This window comes from Saccostrea echinata, unplaced genomic scaffold (genome assembly GCF_033153115.1).
Source record: "Saccostrea echinata isolate AGI-Se365-2 ecotype Australia unplaced genomic scaffold, CSIRO_AGI_Sech_v1 ptg000001l, whole genome shotgun sequence".
In the NCBI taxonomy this organism is placed as follows: domain Eukaryota; kingdom Metazoa; phylum Mollusca; class Bivalvia; order Ostreida; family Ostreidae; genus Saccostrea; species Saccostrea echinata.
The window spans coordinates 41,484,074-41,507,245 of NW_026889750.1; the positions used below are offsets into that span (position 1 = coordinate 41,484,074).

The 23,172-nt window shown below is 32.6% G+C and overlaps 1 protein-coding gene across 1 annotated transcript; it reads right to left on the reverse strand.

The window, feature by feature from the left end:
- Positions 1-8,632: 8,632 nt before the first annotated feature.
- Positions 8,633-15,558, reverse strand: LOC133191847 (zinc finger protein ZIC 4-like). Its single transcript, XM_061327581.1, has 2 exons — positions 14,433-15,558; positions 8,633-9,619 (listed from the first exon to the last, which is right to left on the reverse strand). The coding sequence occupies exons 1-2, from the start codon at positions 15,292-15,294 to the stop codon at positions 9,078-9,080; spliced, it is 1,404 nt and encodes a 467-aa protein (XP_061183565.1). The 5' UTR covers positions 15,295-15,558; the 3' UTR covers positions 8,633-9,077.
- Between the last annotated feature and the right edge of the window lie 7,614 nt (positions 15,559-23,172).

Genomic DNA, 23,172 nt, shown 5'->3' on the forward strand with positions numbered 1-23,172 from the left:
AATGATTTGCATTTTAATCTAGATATCACAATACATATTTGTGAATGCAAACAAAAATATAAAGTATCTTGATTACAACCGACAAAGGTGAAATATAGTTATAATACTGTGTAAAACATGGGCGATTTTGTCAGTTATAGTATATCCTAGACGTATTCGCTTGACACTGTATCAGGACTCTTGAATCGTCTGCCATATACAATTCACACATCGCCATATTTCACGTCACCTCTGTGGGATTCCGGCGTATAAATCTCGTTTTCAATTTAATGTGCGGCTCTTGGTTATTATAGGGTAAAGTGAATATAATTTGTAAATTAACATAATCCTTAAAATTGGCGGGAATCCGGAAGATATTTACGAAAACCACGTCTGCTATATTACCTGGCGTACGCATGTTGATTAACCATGAATTACATAGAAAATACAGTTTTCTTTAAGTTCGTGTAATAAAGTATTACTATTCGTAAATTTCTTAAAGTACAAAAATGAAAAAAAAAGTCGAAATCACTTTAAAAAAATAAATAAAAATATATAGTGTAACCTTTATTTAATAAAAAATATCAAGATATTCTCTGAGTATTGTTAATACAATGTACATATTATTTTTAGTAAGAGATTTTCCCCTAAGAAGTTGCTGATTTTGAATGAATGTACAGTTAATCTAATCTCAGGTCTGCTTTGAGGGCCCAGTAACTGCGGGATGAATTTGAACTAGCAGTTAATTAGACAAACAACGACTTAAAATGACAATCAATTCTCACTAGTGGTCACTTAATGACATAGTTGTCACAACTAACCCCAGTTATCGCCGTCCACGTGTGACATGGAACGCAAAAGGGGCAAATATTTAAAATTGGTTTAATTTCACAAGTGGCATCGTATTGTTTGCATTGTTTCAAGATTAACCTGTCAATTGCTCTGGTCGCATTCTAATAATATGACTAAGTGAGGACAGTAGTCAGGAACGGTCACCATTAATCCTCGCCCCAGAGGTAGAAGCTGAGTCAGAGGGGGCTTATTTTGTCTTATGCTGTAAAAGATTGTTCACCTGGACAGCACAGACCTTATATAAAATGTCGTTATAAAATGTAGTTTTCTATTCTTAAAAAGCATTACTATTTTATCACAAGGAAAGTTAGCGAAATGTGTAGAGTTTTATTCTTCCCTAAGGTACCATATGCGCGGTTTGATCATTGTATACATTTTTAAGGTAGTAGTATCTTTATTGGCGTATGGTATTCCTGAACAAAGATAAAAGTTTACTGAAAAATATTTTTAGGAATTAAAAAAACAAAACAAAGATGCTTGATTATGAATTTCTGGAGGAGTCGTGCTTTTTCATTGTTCATTGTCATTTCATTTAGCCCCCGTGGGTATGTCATATTTGTTGCACTTAGTGTAGTTTTACTAAATGTAAAACAAAAAAAAACCCCTAAAATTATCAAAATTAGAAATGCAACAAATTTTCTGATTGAAAAAAACATATAACACATTTAAATCATTGCATTATCGTTTAAAATCTTATAATTATGCCTGTTGGAGTAAGTTTATAGATTCTTCGATTTCTGTTGTTTCTTCTTGATTCTTGTCATATGGTAAATTTGTAATTTACCGGGTGGCAGTAAATACAAAATTTACAATATGACACATATTAATTCATCTAGAAATGTCAGCCTTAGTAAAAGTAATAGTGGTAAAAAAAAACAAAAACAAAAAAAAAAAACAAAAAACAAAAAAAAAACAAACAAACAAACAAAACAACAACTACAAGAACAAAAAACAACAACAACAACAAACAAACAAATACATCAAACAAAAATATATGAATGTATAGACATATATTTGGGTTCTGAAAATTTGCTGTAATACAGTTTTTAAAATTATTACTATTGTTGTTGTTGTTGTTGTTATTATTATAATAAAAACATAATTTAACCGAATTTCAGTTCATTTGTACTTAAAATATAAAATTTCTGAAAATAGCCGAAACAGCACACAAGTATAAAGTGTATGGAATTAACTCACACAGATGGGCCGTTTTTGTCTCTGCATGTTTAAGGCAAGTAATAACGAGTAAATATATAAACATGAAATTAAATATTTTATCCGAACATCTGTCTGTCTTTCTGTAACTTCATTATTATTTTCAGCTTTTTATGGATATATGCAAGACCGTGATATTATTTCGTAGTTTAAATTTGAAAAAAATTTTCACCTTCTTGCATTTTTTGTGCATGCCTCCAAGATGTATTGTATATGTATCTGAGAAGGATAAAGTTCTGGATCTATATACATGAACTCTGTGACAATTTTTAAATCTGAGAAGGATAAAGTTCTGGATCTATATACATGAACTCTGTGACAATTTTTAAGGGAAAGCTGATGAACTTCTGACTTTACCAAAAAACGACAAAATCCCCAGCAGAGCTTTATGCGTTTTCCTATTAGCAACACCCCAGTATTCATACACATTCCAAGTTCATTTTCATATTTTCGTCGCCATCTCCATGTCTGCAAATTATTCGGGATATACAATGGTGTTTTTAAATAAATTAACAATCTTGACAACAAACATATTAATGTTTTCCCCAGAAGCTCGGTTTATTGCCGTTCGTCGCTCGAAATACGAGGCCCCTTGTGACTGTGGTGATGGGGGTCTGCTTCTGGTTTGAGTCCTGCCTTAAAACTTTTTAATGTGATCTGCCAGTAATGTTGCATTTTTGAAATTTTATTTATCAGAGAGTGTCTGTATTTCATATATTGGCTGTTATAAATATAGACAATACAACGAACATTTATTTCTTCTAATAAAATGATTCAGGGCATATTTGAAAAAAAAAGTAAATTAAATCTTTCTAAATACAAAGTAGAAAAAAAAATTTTTTGAATATTTATGATATAGTAATTTCAGATTAACTTGAATAAATTTGTATCATTTAAGACTCAATCATTTCAGTTGAAAACATGTCTTATCAAGATGAGTTATAACAAAAACACAGAAAGAAGAAAAAAAAAAGCTTGAAAAATATAACAAATGATTAACGATGGGATATATGGTTTATGTTAAAGCCATCGTGTTCGATTAAAAAACCAAGTGAATTCTCGGCGATCACAACACGGTCTTTGAAGCTTGGAAATGACCACTGATCATGATAAATGATTCTATCATAAATAACGCGGTGAAAGCGGAGGCCCCCACAGCTTCCCAGAGACGATCATTACAGACCAGCAAAACGATTAGGACAAAAGTATCTTGAAAAGTTTCCGAGAAAATTCGGAAATAAAACTCCTGCATTTGATTTATTTTAGGTTTTACACATTTGCTCACCCTCGTGTTTCTAATTTATTTAGTTCTAACTGTCTTTGGACGAACTCGAGAATGCAACAACTTTGGACTTCGAAAACTAGTAAGTTAGAAAACTATTAAGAAAAAAGAAAATTGGGTGATTATCAATTTACCATTTTGTTAATGAAATATATTTAAAAAAAAAAAAAAAAAAAAAAAAAAAAAAAAAAAAAAAACCTTCCCTTTGGTCATAATTTGTTCTTCTTTTTTCATTTGACATATTGACCATCCCCTTTGCTCATTGTTAATTGGTCCCCAAAGGCAAAATAAAAGAAGAACAGTTCTGTGTCTATACGGAAAACCGTGTTCGATTTTCAAACTCTTAATTAATGTACTGCTTCATTCAGCCTTTCAAAAGGATTTCATCGTGCGGGAATACTCCATCAATTCTTGAGACATTGTATGCATTGTTCCCTATATGCTTCCTCTGTCAAGTGCTGTGTGGAAATAATAAAAAAAAAAAGGTCGTGTGATTTTTGTTGACTTCAACAATGTAATTATTCCCCAAAGCTTTAAATGTTTTGAAACGAAACGGTGTTAGGTTTAAAAAAAGAATGCATAACATTCCTTCATGATTTCTTTTTTAAGAAAACCTATCCTTAACATGCTAAAGAATGTTATCTAATGAACGGACAGATTAAGCTTATACTAAATTGATCAAGAGGAAGACGCCACAGAGGAAATCTTGGCTAGTGTGGGCGTGACCATTGAATTACTCCAATGACTATCCAAACAGGGAACCGCCGAGTTTATTATTAATCGAAGAGGGATGAAGGATGCAGTTTTACGCTTTGATTTGCAAATTAGTCGTGTATAAACCCCAAAACCAACGAAATAAAAACAGTATCCCCCAGATTCCATATACAATCATCTAGGTGAACCATATTCTTCTTCGTATGATTGAAAAATGAGTGTCAACGAAATGCGTTTCCTTTTCAAAAGCACGATCCTTGCGAGTCACGGCGGCCGTTTGTATGCATTGAAACCTTTAACGTTAATCCGGTAGCTAGACACGCAGGCGCATCTAACAACGATCGACATATTAGAATATGTCCAGCGACTGAATGACAGAATATGTTTTCAATATATCTCTATAAATCCGTGAATGATTTTTTGACACAAGAAGAAAACACGTCTTCGGCCTGACTGATTTTTACAGCGAAATCGCATTAATGTATAATTGAAGCCTAAATGAATTGCTTATTTGGACACCGCCTTATAGTGGGATATACGGGTATCTGTCGGATAGTTTTTCTTGTCTCGGAGAAAATAGATGTTCTTCAAGGCGCTTGCGTTGATTGATTATGACGTTCTTAAACAATGAAAATGTCGTCTATATAGTGAGTGATGGTAAAATTTATACAAAAAGAGACTGTAAATTATGTTCTATTAGAGGGGCGGGTCATTTTTTTTAAATTGAAATTTAGTCTTATTCTTAATCCAAGAAATGCATATTGTATTAAGATTCATTTTACGTAGTTTCAATTTCATTGAGACATTTTGTCAAAAAGCATTCGAACATTCATATCCCCAGAAGCATCCCTCCTTGGGTCCTAACAAGCTTACAAGTTTGCTACAGATAAAACATTACTAATTTGTGATTTATTCCGTTTTTATGTTGCATTGTCTTTTATATGGTATGGCTTATCTGACTGTAAAAAAAAATGTTGCTAAACATTTATTTAAACTACGTATCCCATCTGGGCTGAAATTTTTAAGTCATTACTATAGTTTTGAAATTAAAACGAGTGATGAAACGTCACAGATTAGCTTTGTGGTCCAGGAGCATCGCACAAAGAAAAAAATCGTAAAGCATGTATTTTCATGATTTTTCTATCATATATGTGTTGAACAAGGATATTAAAAGTTGCATTACTCAAATACCGGCTTTGGCTTTATCCTCTTTTGATGGAGTAGAGTTTCAAATGAATCCGAACTACTGCGGAACCCAGTGGGATCCCAGCACGTTAAAACAGTGGAAACGCGGAGAAATCTCCGGGAACACGATCAGAATAGAAGATAACGGGCTCTCGGCTTCATTCACCCCGTGATGCTGACACAATCCGCGTTTTTACACCTGCTGTCGATCATTAACAATTGTTTATTTAGCTCCATGTTACTTTATCATTAACGAATTAAATAAAAATATTTGAAACTTTATAGGTGCGCTGCATCGATATACATGTATTCAGTAAAACGATAGAAGGCAATAGGAAAATCGACTATATTGGTGGTCTCAGAAATCCAGAGAAATGTTACGTCTTGGTCCTTTAATTTTTCAATTAAATATCACATAATTAAAGAATGATATTGTATGATGTATCACTAACTTTGGCGGCGGAGTAATCTACAGCCGGGTCATTAGAGCAACTGATGACAACGAGGCGCAGTGGGATTGTCCTCAACCAATCACAACGACTACAATTTGCACGTGTATCTTTAAAAAGTTTTGCTAAACTTGAGACATGCATGCTGTGATTTTAATAAGATTTGATCTTATGAAAGAAATCGAATTCTCTCAATTTCCACTCTTTTGTTGAAGGTGTCTCCCAAATTAACATCTGAAAACAGTGTTGCATCGCGTTTTGATGATGGGTCTAAGTTGATGGACACGCGCCTAAATTTTACTGTGAAATCTTTCACACCATTTTCAAGGAGGAAGTGAAACCCAATAATTTTGATGCAAATTGGACCGAGACATGTAAAAAAACGGAAAAGAACACAAAAGTCTCCTTGTAAATTAATAATTATCCACACCATAAAATGCACGTCTCTCATTGATCAATTAGACTTTGGATTCTGATATTTTGTTGCAATTCACAGTGGGCTAATATTATTTGGTCTAATATTCCAGTTCGATAAATGCCTAGAGCAGATAAATGTTACCATAGTAATTTCCTGCTCTAATTTTGCATTTTAAAATTCTTGCAATAAATTATTATAAACGTTAAAAGTGCCAGGTTTGAAAATTTTACCCATATTTGTTCCTGGAGTCAATTTTTGAATCATACATTCTTTGCACGAATGGTACTTTATATATATCAACTTAAAATTGATACCGATATCTTTGAATTCTGGGTCCATTTTTGTATAAATACAGCTGTTGTAGATGGTCTCTGATTGCCTCCAAACAGCAGATTCTATCTCTGAAGCTACAGTTGCCGCGAACCTTATCACTACATATTTTCCATCATAAAGTCTTTAACAGATCGTATTAAAACATTTAGAATCTCTAAATAACTTGATACACAAATGCTGAAGTATATCAACACTTTTATCTCCATCTCCTTCATACACATAAAATGCAAAGTCAAAAAATAAAATGAATTTGTATAAAGGCAAAATCCGGGCAGCTGTATATGTCGAACCCGACATTTATCTTTCTTCTTGGAAAATGAGTAGATGTAAAACACTACTCCATTAATGCTATGTGCTGCTCTTTTTTTAATCTTTAAAAATTTTGTGAAATAGAAGCTTTTTAATTGTGTCAAAAATAATAAAACTGTAAGTTAATTTGTCATGTGATACATGAAATAAATGCTTGGTTTTATTACAATAATGGTAGCACTTCGTGATTACAATGATGAAATTCTGATCATTTCTTCGCTTTTTCTCAAGCGTTGAGTGTCTCTATCAATCCATTCAAAGAAATTCAAAGTTTATAAAGAAGCTGTCTTGTCTCAAATATTAATTCAATGAATTATTTTGCTTCATTTGTCTGGCGTATGTGCTGTGGACGTGTCTTTTATACACGTTAACTTTTAATGTCCATGCGGCGACGGGCAGGTTGGTGATTTTAGCTAGAGAATGGAAACTCCAGTCTGGGTGAACGAATTTGAAGAATTCTTTTTTCTATTTGTTAAATGAATCCAGTTGTTTCATCACCTTTATATCGCATCATCTTTTTCTCCCAGGATTGGGTTTTAACATTTATCGTAGTTGTAGCAATATCCTCATGATGCTGGCTTTTCTGGTACTAGTTCATGTTTGTAAAGTCAGGCATTAATTTTTTTTTTTTTATCTCGGTTAATATAATTCTTCAATCTTTTAACAGAATGTACGCTGCGTTTATTCCTCTGTATATTAAGAATCTTTTTTAAAAAAGTACCTGAATATAATGTTGTATGTTTCAAAAGATATGCATTCATTTAAGTCGAACTTTAAGAAATATTTTATTGATAGTTTCATATAAAACTAATGGTAGAAGTTTAATGTTCAGTCTGATAGGCAAGTTCCATTCGACATTATTATTATCATTATTCATAAACCTTTCAATGTTGTGGGTGTTAATGTAAGTAAACATTTAGAGGCTCCTACAAAAAGCATTTTCGTTTGCTATTGATTCTCTCTCACTATTATTTACTCATTCAAAATTAGATTACCAACGTGTAACATTTGAAAACAAATTCATTCATAAAAACCACATGCACACAATGAAAACCTTCTTAAAAGCAGGAGAACATTAACTGTAATGCGGAAAATCAACAGATCCCGCCGTGCAGGAAAGGTCCGCACATAATGAAAGGGGAACCAGACAATAGGGGGCGGGAACCAGTGCATTCATGGCGCTGACTGCGACACACAGACACAGGCACATACGGAGATTTGATTACTTAACAAGTAATTCTTACAAAACAAACAAGTAATTCTTACAAAACAATACAATTAAGGGTCTGGTAGACTTTTACCACTTCTATTGATGTAACATAGTTCAATATATAAGTGTTGGCACTGAGAATTACATTCGGCGACACTCATAATGAATTTCAAAAAGGTGAAACAACAGTGGCACCACGATTGGAACTATATTAAGACTGTTTGGCTATATATGCGTCTTTTGAATGCTCAGTTATTGAACATTCAAAAATCAAAAGAGAATAAGGCCATCAATTACTATAGATTTTCTTTTCTTTAGATGCTTTCTCAAGAATGAACTATGCAGAAAAAACCCCCTGTAAATTAAAAAATTGGTTACTTAACACAAAACTTACATTTTATGGTAAATATTGTGTTTATCACTTTCAAATTTACGATATGGCGAAATATCTTTCAAAGTTAGACTTCTTTAAAAAAAAAAGTAAAAAGTATTGTGATATGAATCTTAGTATAGCTTTAATTCTTGGGTTACATTGTTCAGGGTTGAAACAAGCTATTGTACCGATTATTTTGTTGCATTCTTAAACATTTATGACAGTTCTTTAATAGTGGATAAAAAAAAATCTACGATGAACAGTAAAAATTCCAGAACTCGATTCTTTTTTTTAAATCATTGCCCCATAGCAAAGTAAAGACGTCAGAGTATAAATTCATAGGTATTTTATTTACATTATTAACCATGTTATACATGGGTATAAGTATTCACTGATCACAATATCATCATACAGGTGTATAATTTGATTAATGACAATAAAATGAAATGTGAAAATAACTTAATCCTAAATCAAACACATAGCTATCTGTAGCTTAGAACATCTGGGGGTAAACCCGTGAGAATTCGTTCCTCTCGGTCGGTTTAAAACACTAGAACTGTAAATTACACATTGATAAGTCACGACTACAAATCATTTTCATAATCCCCGAACCCGATCAAGAAATCTCAAGGATCCAAAACACAGAAACAAGAAAATACAAATATCGAACTTTAGGTGTAGAATTATTTGCAGGAGGTAAGTATGATCGTTTTAACACTGATGATCGGCAGAAGTCCTTCAGGTGAAAAATCGACCCTTCAAGAGAACTGAAGAATCGGAGGTGGTTGAAGATTTTGAAGATGACCGAGATTACTTAAAGGAGATTGCTCGCTCGTGTGGGAAATACTCAGTCCCGGGGGTCCGTTGGTTCCTTGACAAACATACCATTCGCTAAGGTTCGTTGTGTTATTATGTGGAAGACTAGAATTTACTTCGTGTGGCAAGGTCGGGCTCGATATTGACGAAACGGGTGTCGTCTGCTGCTGTGATTGCGAGCTTCCGGTAGTATTGCCCGGGACTGTGGTCTGCAAAGATTTTGATAATGGTGGACTAGGGGGAGGAGCTTCACTTTCGGAGTGACTCTCGTCTGATTCCTTTTCCTCCATACTTGGAGAAATGTTCCCATGAACCTTCATGTGTTTCCTTAGGGAACTCGGGTGTGTATAACTCTTGTCACATCCCCTGACTTTACAGTTATAAGGCTTGTCACTGGTGTGTACATGACTATGCTTTTTCCTGTCCGAGCTGTTGGCAAATCGACGATCACAGCCATCAAACTCACACTTAAATGGTTTCTCGCCTAAAGAAGAAAAAATATTATGAAAAGTTTAAAATATTTTGTCAGAAAATATTTTTCTGTGCAAAATCTTATTAAATAAATATCAGATTTTTTCAACCAATATATAAATTTTGAATTTAATAAATATTACTCATTGCAGTAGAACTATCAGAAATTCCATTCAATTTTCTCGAAAAAAATACGGTAAATCTAGAGGCAAACGCTAAATCGCCTTTGTTTTCCTTTAGCGCCTGATTCTCTCTTAGGCTGTCTGTTCTTGACAGCAACTTATCATCCCAGCAATTAATTTGTTTAGCAACTCTCTTCATCTTCTGACACTCAGATAAAAACATGGTTTTGACATGAAAACAAATTCTCAATAGGAACAATTATACGCAGTGCAGGAACACATGTAATAGGCGTATAGTGTATGATGAGGGTTTACACTTCAAGTATCTCTCATCACTGATCTGAGAGTGTGTAAATTTGTAAATAATTACAAGTGAACAGTTAAATACTAACACAATTATATGAATAATTATGTTGACAGTTATATATAATATTTTAATTATAAATTCTTATAATGAAATAAAAAAGGCATTTTACTAGTATTTGTAGAGCATTTCTTTAAAAAAAAGAGAAAAAAATATTAGCAAGAATCCATACTATAAAAATCATAATTTTGCTATATAACAAACTATGATAATATATTAATGCAAATCTGTTAACAAAGAAATGCGACTGTAACTAAATATCACAAAATAATTTACTCTCAGAATTAAAATTTAAACAATTCAAAGACCCACATTTTTTAAAAGTTCTTTAAGACAAATTAAAATTTACATTTATTTATTTATTTATTTATTTATTTTAATTACTATTTTAAAAAAAAAGAGCTGATGCTATATATTTTGTTTCGTCAAAAAACAAAATGTAAAATACAATGTAAACACACTGATCTCAATTTTATAATGAAAAGTATAAATGTATTTAATTGGACATGCTGGTGGGAACATATATATTTCTAACTTATAAATAAAGTCAATTTATTTAAGAAAACTGATTTCTCCGCAAAAATCAGTATAGAATCAAATGAAACGGATTCATTAATATAACCTTTCTTATGTAAAGGATTTCAGGGCCTTTAATTCGTTGTTAAGCATTAGTGTGATACCAGATTGTCCCTAATCATACAGCTTCACCCGTCAATAAAACGGACACTAACTTGTTTGACTGACCCCTGCCGTGGTCTGTTATCAACCCCCGGTCCCTTCATTAACCCTCGCCTTCTCATTTATCCCCAACGATAAGATTCCAATGGGCAAGGATATCCGGCCCATATCGTATGTACATCAATATTGTGCCGCTGAAACCGTGACACTGGTGAAATGTTTGGATTTATAAACTGATATGGGATATTCTATCGGGGTAGATAATTTGTAGTGATGGAGATACGAGTTAATAGATAATTAGTTAATAATCATCATGCACTGTAGTTCACGCATATGTGTTCAATTCGGTGGAGTAAATTTCTTGTCTGATTTTGTAAATACATAAACATGAGGCAGTAATTACTTCATTTTTCAATTATACCAAATCATCAGGCATGTGACATTGTCGCATTACAATTTTTAAGGGCGTCTTTTTACATCAACTTGAAAACAGAGACATTTGTCTCTGTGAAATTAACAATATTTTCTTTCATGTTTATTGAAAATTTTACTATTATTTTATTTATTAATTGATTAATTTATTTATTGTGAAATTATTTATTTCAAAGAGTAATTTTATGTTTTAACAATCAGCTAACCCAGTAGGATAAATTAGTCATGAAAATTGACGGGGGGAAATATGGGACTTTTATCTTAAATTATATCAATCGAAACTTGGAGACAAATTTTCGTCTTCAAATGTCTGCATCCCCGGACAGCGAGCTGGAAATAACTATACACGGATTTTGCAAGGTTGTCAGAGAACTCCACAGTGTTTATTTATTGTCAAATTATTTATTTTAAAGAGTAATTTTATGTTTTAACAATCATCTAACCCAATAGGATGAATTAGCCATGAAAAATAATGTGGGAATTTTGGGACTTTTGTCTTAAACTATATCAATCGAAACTTTTTCGTCTTCAAATGTCTGAATCCCGGACAGCGAGCTGGAAATAGCTATACACGGATTTCGCGAGGTTGTCAGAGGACTCCACGGTGTTTATTTATTGTCAATAATCCGTGCTGTGTCAACCTGATTATAAGTTAATCAAATACAAATATCACAATTTCTCAGTCAACAATGTCAATGTTCATAACGTGTATTTATTGAGTTTCTTTAATTAAACGTACTGGAGATATCAATTAATCGTCTTTGATAATAAGTGTTTAACTTCTGAATGGCGTAAAAAATACGACGGGAAAAGATGGAAAAATAAAAAAAATATGTAGACACAAAACACTTTTTCAAGTGTTATGTTTTGGATACACTCTAATGGCTTTTGAAAATTAAAACAAACTGTTAAGTATTTTGTATGGATGTACAAAGAGAATATAAAATGATCAGTGAGAGGCATATTAGAGTGACTTTAAAACATAACATCTTGTTCAACACTCCCCCTTCTTATATTTGCCGCACTACACAGTAAATGAATACCTTCTGTGTTTTAATATTCGTGAGAATTATTTTTATAGATGAATATCGCGGATTTAGTGATGTCATACGGTACGGTTTTAAAGATTATTGGTAGCATCATGGCGGTGAACGGCGCGATTTTAGAGGGTTTTTATTTTTCTAGGACTTTGTAAATGAACATTATCAACACACAGTTTATTCCAAATGTCATGTCAATTGTAGAGGATTATCGGCAGCAAAAGATTCATTTACGAGCGGAGATTTTCTTTATTTTGGCATTTTAAATCCGAGCTCCGGTCAGCCTGGGCCGTGTTTTTGAAATTTGAAATTGTAATAACAAAAAAGATATTGTACAGCAGCATTAGGTTTCTGAAGATAACATATGTCGAGGTGCAGCTGATATTTTTGCAGTAAATTGAATGGCCTCAAATCAATCAAAAAATGACTGAAAGTGTTTTGGTGTACCGAATTATTTCTATTCACCTCTCGAGAGCCCTAAAACATCCTTTTGGCACCCAATTCTAAACACTCAAATCAAGTTACTATTCATTTCATAATGAATTCAATCTCAATTAAGGCTCCTTTTAAAAGTTGCAAGCAATATGCAGGTTTCGTATTCCATAGTTTGTTCAGGACATTGTTCACCTGACAGTCTTATACCATTTTGTAATCAAATCCATCTACGTTGTATTAGCCACTTTTATACTGCTCATTTCAAGTATTTGTACAGACGCAAAATTTTCAATTTGTTAAACTTGAGTTTTACAACAGAACCAAGGGTGATGACTATCATTTAGTAATTTATCAAGTGATAGATCGTTTAAGTGTTATTGGGGATCAAATCGGAATCCGGAGTTCGGAGGCTATTGAAGAACACAGAGCTGTAAAACGAGTTTAACTGTCGTCTTTAATGCTTTTGACGGGAAAACGGATTAGCGTTACGATACTTATGAAATAAAAATCTCAATTATTTTTTTTTCTTTTCTGATTTTCTCTGTATGTTGTTTTTTTTATATACAAATTAGTAATTATTAACTAATAATATGAGATTAAATATGAAAAATCAGTTAAAAATTGTCAACTATACTTTTAAAAAGTTGAAGATTTTTTTTTTTGAATAAATTTTTTAAAATGCAAATCAAGGAATATCTAGGATATAAAACTAATATCTTTCTTAAAAACACACGTTTTGTTTTGTTTTTTAAGTTTTGGTTGTATTAAGTAAAATAAACAGAATGTTTCACAAAATAATTCAACATAGACATAAAACTAACACATGTTTTGGAGATTAGAATACCATACACATACAAAAACAGAACTGGTCCCAATTCTCGACCACTTTTATCTTATTTTTTTCGTATTATAGATGTATTTAACAGGACAACAGTGCTTAATTATGTGAAGGAAGGGTTTACGGCATTCTTTGATGGTCTATCAATGAATATTGCACCTGGACAAAACGATTTTTAAGGACGTAGTACTTAAGACTGAGGTTACCTGATAAAGCTATATATTTGATGGGCAAAACATATCTATTACTACGATCCTTAACCCTCGAGGAATTTTTCAAAGCGAGCGAAAGTTAAATTTACAGCGACAAAATTGACCATCGAAGTATTTAATTGGACAAGAATTAGTTTCAATTTCCTCGCTTTTTATAGTGGTGTTACAGAGTTTTATGGAAAATTTAACCTTCACTTAATTACAGGCCCCCGGGGAATATTCCCGCGTCGATAAGCATGTAATCCATTCCGATTTCCGCAGTCTAACATGTAAATAAATTTGTGCAACAATCCTTGAACGTAAATAAACAAACATTTCTTAAACGTGTGAAACAACAATTAAAACACGTGTGACTTTTCATTAGATGTCAGATTATACAAAAAAGATGCGTTTAATTATAAACATTTACAACAAAGATTAGCCGGAAATATATTTGGAAAGTGTGAAGATAATCCTGACTATTTATTTTATCAGGATTATCCCGGCGTAATTTGCTTATACAATAAATAAAAAGTATATTATATTTAGATTGATTTTAAAAAATTCCGCAGGGTTTTTAAAAAATATCATGTTCACTTAAATGTATTTTTCAAAATAAAATATGCAAATTTATTTTTATCGAGGGCCAAATTACAAATTACGTTTATTACTAATTTAAAAAAAAAGATCTCAGACCCCCCCAAAAAATGTTTCATCTTCACCGACCTGTATGGGTTCTTTTATGAATCTTCAAATTTTCACTTCTGGCAAACACTTTTCCGCATCCCGGAAATGGACACGGAAACGGTTTCTCCCCCGTGTGGACTCGAATATGGTTGACAAGTTTGTATTTAGCCTTGAACGGTCGACCTTCTCTTGCACATTCCTGCCAGTAACAAGCATGGTCTGTCTGCTCTGGGCCCCCGACATGATCCACAGTCAAATGTGTCACAATTTCATGCATAGTGGAGAACACTTTGTTACAGGGTTTTTTAGGTTCCAATTGGTCTTTGTCTATCCAGAGACAGGTATGTTCCTGCTTTATCGGGGGTCGCATGTAACGGAAAAATGCCCCGGGTCCGTGCGCTCCCATGTTCATAGGGTTCATCCCGTTCATAGGGGGCATATTGAAAGGTTGTGGGGGAGGGAAATGGTCATGTCGAGGAGGTGCCATTTGGTTGTATTGCTCTGCACGGGAATACATCTCCGAATGAAGTCCAAATCGTCCATTAACGTGATGGCCGCCAGGATAGTGTGCTGAATCATGAAGTCCTGACAAGAACATATGACTAGAGGTTTCCGATGGGTGCGAGTGAAAGGCGCCAGCAGAACTTCCGAACATACCAGTGTGTCCGTTGCCGTTAGCATCGTGTCCCGGAATCGTGATTTCTGGCCGACGTAGCAAAAGGTCCCTGGCCGAGTAGCTGCTAACGTGATGTGAATGAGGCACCCCGTATCCACTGGAAGGGGGACTAAATTGGTTTGATTGTCCGTGCACAAACCCCCCATCGTTCATATGATGTGGGGGACTCAACTTCAGAGCCCCGGGTGGTAGATGGGGGTTAGAGTCCATAAACGGGTTGATCATCTTGGTATACGCTGCAGTGTCAACTCAATTAATGGGTAAAGCTTCATTCAAAAATATAAGAATGACACAAAATAAAAGTTTATAGAAAGCGATCCTGCTGATGGTGGATTTGAAGAACACAGTCCCTGGTGTTGTTGGATATTGTAGTCACCCTGAGCTCCCCTGATAAAACTTCTGTCACCGGGGCTTTTGGTAGTCCCCTACTGTTCTTTCTTCTGGGAGTTTGGGGAACTGCTGACGGTTACTGCTGAGTTAGAGTAAACATTTTGACCCCATGAAATATTTTGTTTCGAAAATTATTCGATTGGAAGAAAATGCTTTGACTGACAAGTGAAGTTTATTTATCAATTTTCCTTATCTGTGATAGGATCGATATAGCGGTCAAGGCGGGGCTTTCTATGCATGTAGGCGGGGTGTATATGCAAATAAGGGCGCAATAAGCCGATAACGTTGAAAAGTAAATAGTCAGAGAGCGTGGTTAATCTGATGTTCTTGAAAACACTTCAAGTGTGAATGTGTTATTTAATTCCGTATTATCTACACAGAACAGATACCATGCAACTAAAAAAACCTACAAATAATTCTTTTTTTTAAAAAGTTTATTTTCGCCATTATTTCGATAGAAGAAAGCAGAAATAATGTATTTCTAAAATAGCTCGAAATTCTTTTAAGTTTTTGTAAACTTTGAAAAATTGATATGAACTATGAAATTTTGTTAAAGAAGATTATTCGTATTATAAGAGTTTTATTCCCTTCGTCTTTCGATGGTACGGGTTTAGGGGTTTTGTTACAAATTTGTCCGTTCAGCATGGGAAAGTGAGCCAATTAGTGAGGGAAAATGTCTAAAATAAGACTGGTCCAAAAGTAGAATTGAATAGAGAACTATTAGTGGTTTGTGTGGTGACCGCTGGGTTAAACTTGGCTGGGAGGGAGCCCGCGATGGCATCCTTTGTCATTAAATAAGACGATTCAGCCAGATTAACACTTCATAATCAAATGTATGTCATCTTGTTTCTTGATTCGCATTATCTCATTCATTTGTTTACAAAAGCAATTGCCGCATAATTTTATGACATTTGAATATCCTCTTGAAAGATTAGTGATGGTAAAGAAAAAAAAAATCATTGTTTGGAAATAATTCGGGAAAAAAATTTAAAGGTTCTCAAATCATTATATTTGTACAGGGAAAAAATTACCTAGTTGAAATGTTATAAGACATAAATTATGAGACAAGCAAATATAATATAAATATAAATGATAATTCGTTAATTCTGTTGCTTTAAAAAATATTTTATAATGTTTTTTTTTTTCACGTGTTATTAAATGTTGGATTTGGTTTAATAGTTAATTTGATTCTATTCTGTGTTTCAAAGAGAGGAAAAAACACCTTTCTCTTATTATTTATTACACAACGTTCAATAACTTTACAATGATTCGATAACAAATAATTACAGAAAGAAGTGCCGATAATATTTAATGCTTAAACCTTTTTGTTCAAAATTACCAGTTTGTGCGACAAACTCACAGTTTGGAGGCCTAGCCGTGCAACGGTGTCGAGACAAAATAGACCTCCTGCATTTCACACCAACTGATAAACTTTTTTGTTAACAATTGTCCCCCGGTTACACACTCTGCATGAAACATTTGTAGAAAAAAATATGATTAAATTTTAATTGGACCATTTATGTATTTTTGTTAAGATTATTTTAAACAATAGTTCTTTTCCACTTATTTAATTATTCAATGATAACTATTCTGTTTTCTTATGTTTTTGTGCGTTATCTTTTTTAAAGTTTCGTTCGTAAAATATCTTTCTCAGTAATCAATGATTTGACATTAACAATGTTCTTTTAATATCCAATTTGTGCTTTTTGAAATTTTATTAATAATAATAATAATAAAAGAACTGTCTATCTGCATTCGCCTTTTTTTCAAATTAAGTTAGTTTTGGGTGATATTGAAAATTTCAACTTTTTTGTGTTTCTTCCGTTTCTTATAAACTCACTGGGATTTCTTCAGTGGTCATCAGTGTTTCTACACCAATTATTCAGGTCATATAACGCATTTACACGTGTTTGCTTTTTGTTATTTAAACACAATTATTCTATTATCGAGGTTATGAGAGCAATGCACATGCTTAGATTAAAGGTCATTAAGCGGAAAGAAATCTTTCCTCCCCCGTCTTCGCTTCCTGGCTCGATAATTAGTACCACCCGTTAGGACCGAGCCACCCTGGGGTGTATCAGTCAGTGATAGCTGGACTTCATAGACGATCGCTTCCAGCTTCTAATTTCCACGTATGGTTTTATATCTTATATATACACTTGTTATCATTGTAAATACGGAAGCATAAATCTGTGATTCCATTTTCAAACATATATAACTTTATTGGATGCAGGTGTTGTGTACGTACATCTGTATGCGGAATATTTCTTGATATTTTCCTGTTTTATATCGGAAACGCAGGGTCGGTCTTGTTGGTAAGAGAAGCAAGATCGACCGTGGGTTTCCGACGATGGTCTTAAACAAGTTATATTAGAAAAAAATATATGTATATTTACTAATAACTTTTTAAAATTTGACGCATATTTGATGAATAATGTGGAATTCTAATATTAAAGATTTAAATTTTTTTTTCTAGATCTGTATTTAAAATTTGATATAGATGAAACACTTACATGTATTATCTAAAGGGACAAAATGCATTGAATCCTGGAAATGTAAATAAAAGGGGGATAATTGACAGTTACTCAGCATTGAATGACCAGTGGAATGGTCAATATTGGCAGTGTAAAATTCCTGCATGTGTGCGAAATTATAAACCCTGCTGTGCTGTGATTTGGGTTCCAAGTTAATTTTTTTCCTTATCTTAGGAAATTGGTAATTGATTTTTGGAATAGAAAAATAAGCTAAATGCAAATTGGATATTAAATGCGTTTCCTTTAAGAAAAACACGATTTGAAAGGAGCTGTTGACCAGGCGATATCAACATTGGCGTACTGAAATACTGTGATACCACAATGAGCAGCTGCCGGAGAAATGTGGCATTAAAACAAGATTATTTTGGCATAAATTAATTTAGAGGAAAAACAACTATTTGTTGATTTTAATACCAAAACAAATTCTAGTAGCCAATTTTAAAGATAATAGTAGTTCGACAGAGATGAAAATAGCAATTAAATAATAAAGGTTTTGAGAGGTATTTTAAAACTGATATAGCCAGCAATTTGCTAATTGATTCAATTCATTTGAAGAAAATGTTTACAATAAATTATGGATGTCCAAAAATAAATGTCATAGTGTTTGTTGATTAAAACGAAAAATACAAATTCGCTCTCGGAAAAAAACAAGAAAGCGGTGATGACATTCAGTTAGCACGTGAATTCAATTTAGACTAAACTTTCATCAAACTGATCATCACATGCGCGATCTATCCGTCTTTAGATCCGTTAAATCGGCTGTGGCACCATTTCAAAGATCATTGAGCACTAGCGACCAAGACGTATTTTATGATCGGGATCGGCCTGTCAAGCCCCAGTTTATGTCCAACAAGCTTGTTACTGATATAACTTCAAAACAGCTTATCAAATCAAATCGTATATATAGCGAAAAAATACCAGTTTTGATCTCATGTCCAGTATCGTCTGATGTGGCGAAACTGTGGAAATTTTATAGTTAACGAGCAATTATACCGATATTTAAGTGTAACTTAACACAGAAAGAACCGCTAAGCGAATTCCGCCAAACCTCGTAGATTATAGATTTTGGTACACTACGATAAGGAACATAAGTGAGTTTCAGTCTTTTTTTTTTTTTTTTTTTTTTTTTTTACTGTTTTAAACATTTTTATATAATATGGATATCAAGTGATTATATATATATTTTCGAGTATTACGAAAGGCCATTTTAATTTTTTTTCTCCATCGAACTACACCAACTGATGTGAAATATTTGTGAAATCGTAAACATATCATTATACTTTAATCGAGATATTATACAAATCAAATTTTATGATTTCTGACATTTCATTTTAAAATCTCAGTTTCAAAATTGACAAAAAAAAATCATACAGTTTAATTGAAAAGTATTATATTCAACAAAAAATATACAAGTAAATTTGATGCAAAGCATAAAAACTAATCATTTTTGTTTAAAGTACTTTCACAAGTAGTCGTCCAAGAAAAGCACAAGGTTTTCAAAGCTGGAAGAGTGAACATTTTTAAATTGAAATATTCAATTTTATGTATTCATCACTTTTGCCGCTGTAATTATTAGTCGTAAAATCGTAACGATCCACGTTCATATCTTACACACTCCCATGTTGGGGACTGGGGAGTATCTATTGTATTCCCTTTTCATAAAGTCATAAATTAATAATTATCTGATGAGAAATGAAATTGAAACATAATAACAGCAGTAAAGACTTGATTTAAAGCAAGTTTTAAAAATACTTTACTTATAATTTTGATAAATGTTACCATTAAGGAATCATTTTACCGAACTAAAAAAGAAATAACGTTTCATTTCCCCATGTTCACTTTCTACATGTAGCACAGCCACAAATGGATCGGTTGCTTTTGCGACCGATAACAAATGAATTCGCGAGATCTTCAACAACTATGAAACTTCAGTGGTTTTTTTTTTTTAATTAGTCTTTTGGAATTGCATAATAAATACTGGTAACTTATAAGTTGACAAACTTGATGCATCATGAAGCAACTAGCTGACTGAGAACTCGTGAGATAGGGAACGAGTGCTGTGAGGATATGACTATTGAACGCTAAATACCCCTATAGTCCAGAACCTCATACCTACGGAAATAGTTAATATAAAGTTATGTTCGTTTTAGCCCCAGTCTTCTCATACTCTACTGATTCATAACAATACAGCTCATATGAATCAATAAAATGTCATTTCTCGGTGTGATAACAATTTTTAATAAGATTTCTCCTGGTCTATATCGTTTATTGATTCTGTGACACGTTCCCAAGTTATGAAGCACAGTTACCCTGGATAAATAATCTGTTTTGTTAGATGACGACTCGTTTTGCGATGAACTGTCATAGTCTCTTGCAAATCTTGTAGAAATCAAATGGAAAATTGCAAATATTAATTTTTTTTCTCTCTTAGTTCAAACCAGCTGCAGAGTCATACAGCAAACTTTAGTTTTTATTTATTGTATGATGGATACAGTCCCCTCGTTTTTTCTTCTCCGCAAAAAGTTTACATCTGGCTAATGAATTTCAATCTCAGCAAACGTACGCTTCCACTGACATTTGATGTCATAATACATTGCTAACGGTAACATACTAAGGTCAATAACAATACATTTTTTGGTCAGAAAACTATAAAACTTTAATTTTTAGAAAAGTCAGCAATTTTACGAAATTCAGGTAAATTTTCAAACAACTGAAAAACTACATATTTCTTTGCATTAAATTATTACATGAGTATTTATATCTTTAGAAATTCAACTTTTGCAATCTTAAAATGATATTGCAATGAAAACTATTATGTTTAAATCAACGAACAAAACATGTATCATTTTTTTGTTTTTGTCTACTTATTTCTCAGTTTGCTTGTAATTATTAATTTGACGCAGAGACCGGAAGTGCTCTGTTTGTGGTCGTGTACAACCCTCCACCATACATAAGTAACAACCATTTTAACAGAATTCCAGTTTATCTAGCAGTTAAACACTGTGGATTTTATCGTGTTTATTATCGGTACCTATCTATTGTAAACATCTATTTTTATCATTCTTTATCACAAATACACCCATTGATAGTTGGAAATTTACAAATCTGAAATTTTGCACACCAACTCTACCTTGCAACGAACGAACTGCCTAGAATAGTTCATTTATATTTAACCCAAGCAAAATACTGACACAAAGTTTCTGATACAACGAACTATTTGCATTTTCTTTTAAACACGACTTGTCAATGTATCGATTCCTGTAAATTTTGAATTTCCTGTAAATTTTGAATTTCCTGTAAATTTTGAATTTCCTGGTTGAAGGTACACACAAAATTCAAGAAATAATTCTTTTTGTAAATTTTGTATTTGCTTTCAACTTATTAACTTATAATTTACATGATGTGATCAACTGATAGAGCTCTTATTATCACTTAAATACCACATTTTGTTAAACAAAACATATACATGTATCAATATGTGTTACATATATTGAAGACTATAATGAGTAGAATTTAGAAATTCATTAATAATACAGTATACCGTATAGCGGGTTTTTCTTGGTGCGTGTAAAATTTGGCGTTTTGCTTGGCTAAAGGTATGACAATGATTTTGGCGCAATTTATTTTAGCAGACACAGGCTTCCGACTCTTTGCATAAGAACACTATGAAGAATACTGAATATTTTAGCGATTAAAATTTTAGCGGGCTACTACCAAAACGCCAAAATAAGCCAAAATTAGCACCCCGTTAAAATAACCCGCTATACGGTATGACGTTATCAGTATATCTCCACTAATGAAACCGTTATCATGAATCATAAAATTAAAATTGCAAATTTTCAACTGATTATAATCTGACATAATTATTTAAAACAGAATTCATTTTATTAAAGATAGTGGCCATTTTGGATTTGGCGGCCATAATTCACTGAAGGGAAAATAGGGGTCTATACCTAACATTGTATCATTTTTATAAAATATTTCTGAAGGAAATGTGTACGATTTTTTAAATTATATATTCTGTAAAGAATTAAACATTGATTTTATCTATTACATTTTCAATATACCTCACCATTTACCCCTAGGAAAATTTATCTTAGCCTACTATAATGTTATATATTACTTCAGATCCAAGGGCAGATCACTCTAACTGTGACGGAATACCACAGATGATCCTCTATAGGGAGAATTTCAATCGCGTAATTACCAAAATCAGACAAACGAATGTGATTAAGAAACTTACATGTATTGGGACCTCTTTTAGTAAGAACCGAGTTTTGTTTTAGAACAAAAACATATGTGGTGTCCATTTTTAAAATAGATCATGAATTTTTCTCTAGTTGAAAAATTCTGTAGGTAAATTCATGGTATTTTACTTTTAATTTTTCATTTGTTCTGAATTCAAAGTATCATGATATAATATACACATATTCATTTTCATTAATACTCAATTTTTAATTTTCCAATGAAATTTTCATATCCAGTTTGTATCTTTTTTTTAATTAAAAAAAAATGAAACGATACAGTGTGATAAAAAGAGATTTCTCTTAGTATACAATGTTATGTATATTGTACAGTATATAATCTGCAATGTCGATACGTAATGTTCTAACCTAGCGGTTTTTACACTTACGATGTATTATCACCCACAAGAAAATTACATCAGGAATAAATGTTTCCCTAGTAGGATATTTGATCATTCTGTGGGTTATGATTTTCTCCTCAACTAATTAAATGATATTCTTATTATTATACAACACAAGTCAATACACTCCGATATACCCTGTATTGGATATCCAATAAATATATTACCTGTCATTAGATATATCCCACCAAGTGGGATTTTTGATCTACTTCAGCCCATTTTGTGGAAATATTACATTACTTTCAATGATAATATATTCTAGGGAGACATCTTTCTTCTCTTATATATTGTATCTTAAAATACATCTGAGATTATCCTAAGGAGCATTAAAAGTTTTTCTACTTATTTATGTTATCTATAATGTTCAGAATCGATTACTAAAGTCTGACGATTATTATTATCACTTCTTTTGAAGGGGTGGGGTGAAAAATTAAAATAATTTCAGTAAAACGTGCAACACTTTTCACTGTAAATTCGGACCTTTATTTTGATTCCCACTTTACATACTGTTTATCCGACACCCTGTTTATTCCG

Coding starts and splice junctions, on each gene's coding strand:
- LOC133191847 (XM_061327581.1), bottom strand. CDS start 15,294: ATGATCAACCCGTTTATGGACTCTAACCCCCATCTACCACCCGGGGCT. Junction 9,620..14,432: donor TCATAAAAGAACCCATACAG/GTCGGTGAAGAT, acceptor TTTCTTCTTTAG/GCGAGAAACCATTTAAGTGT.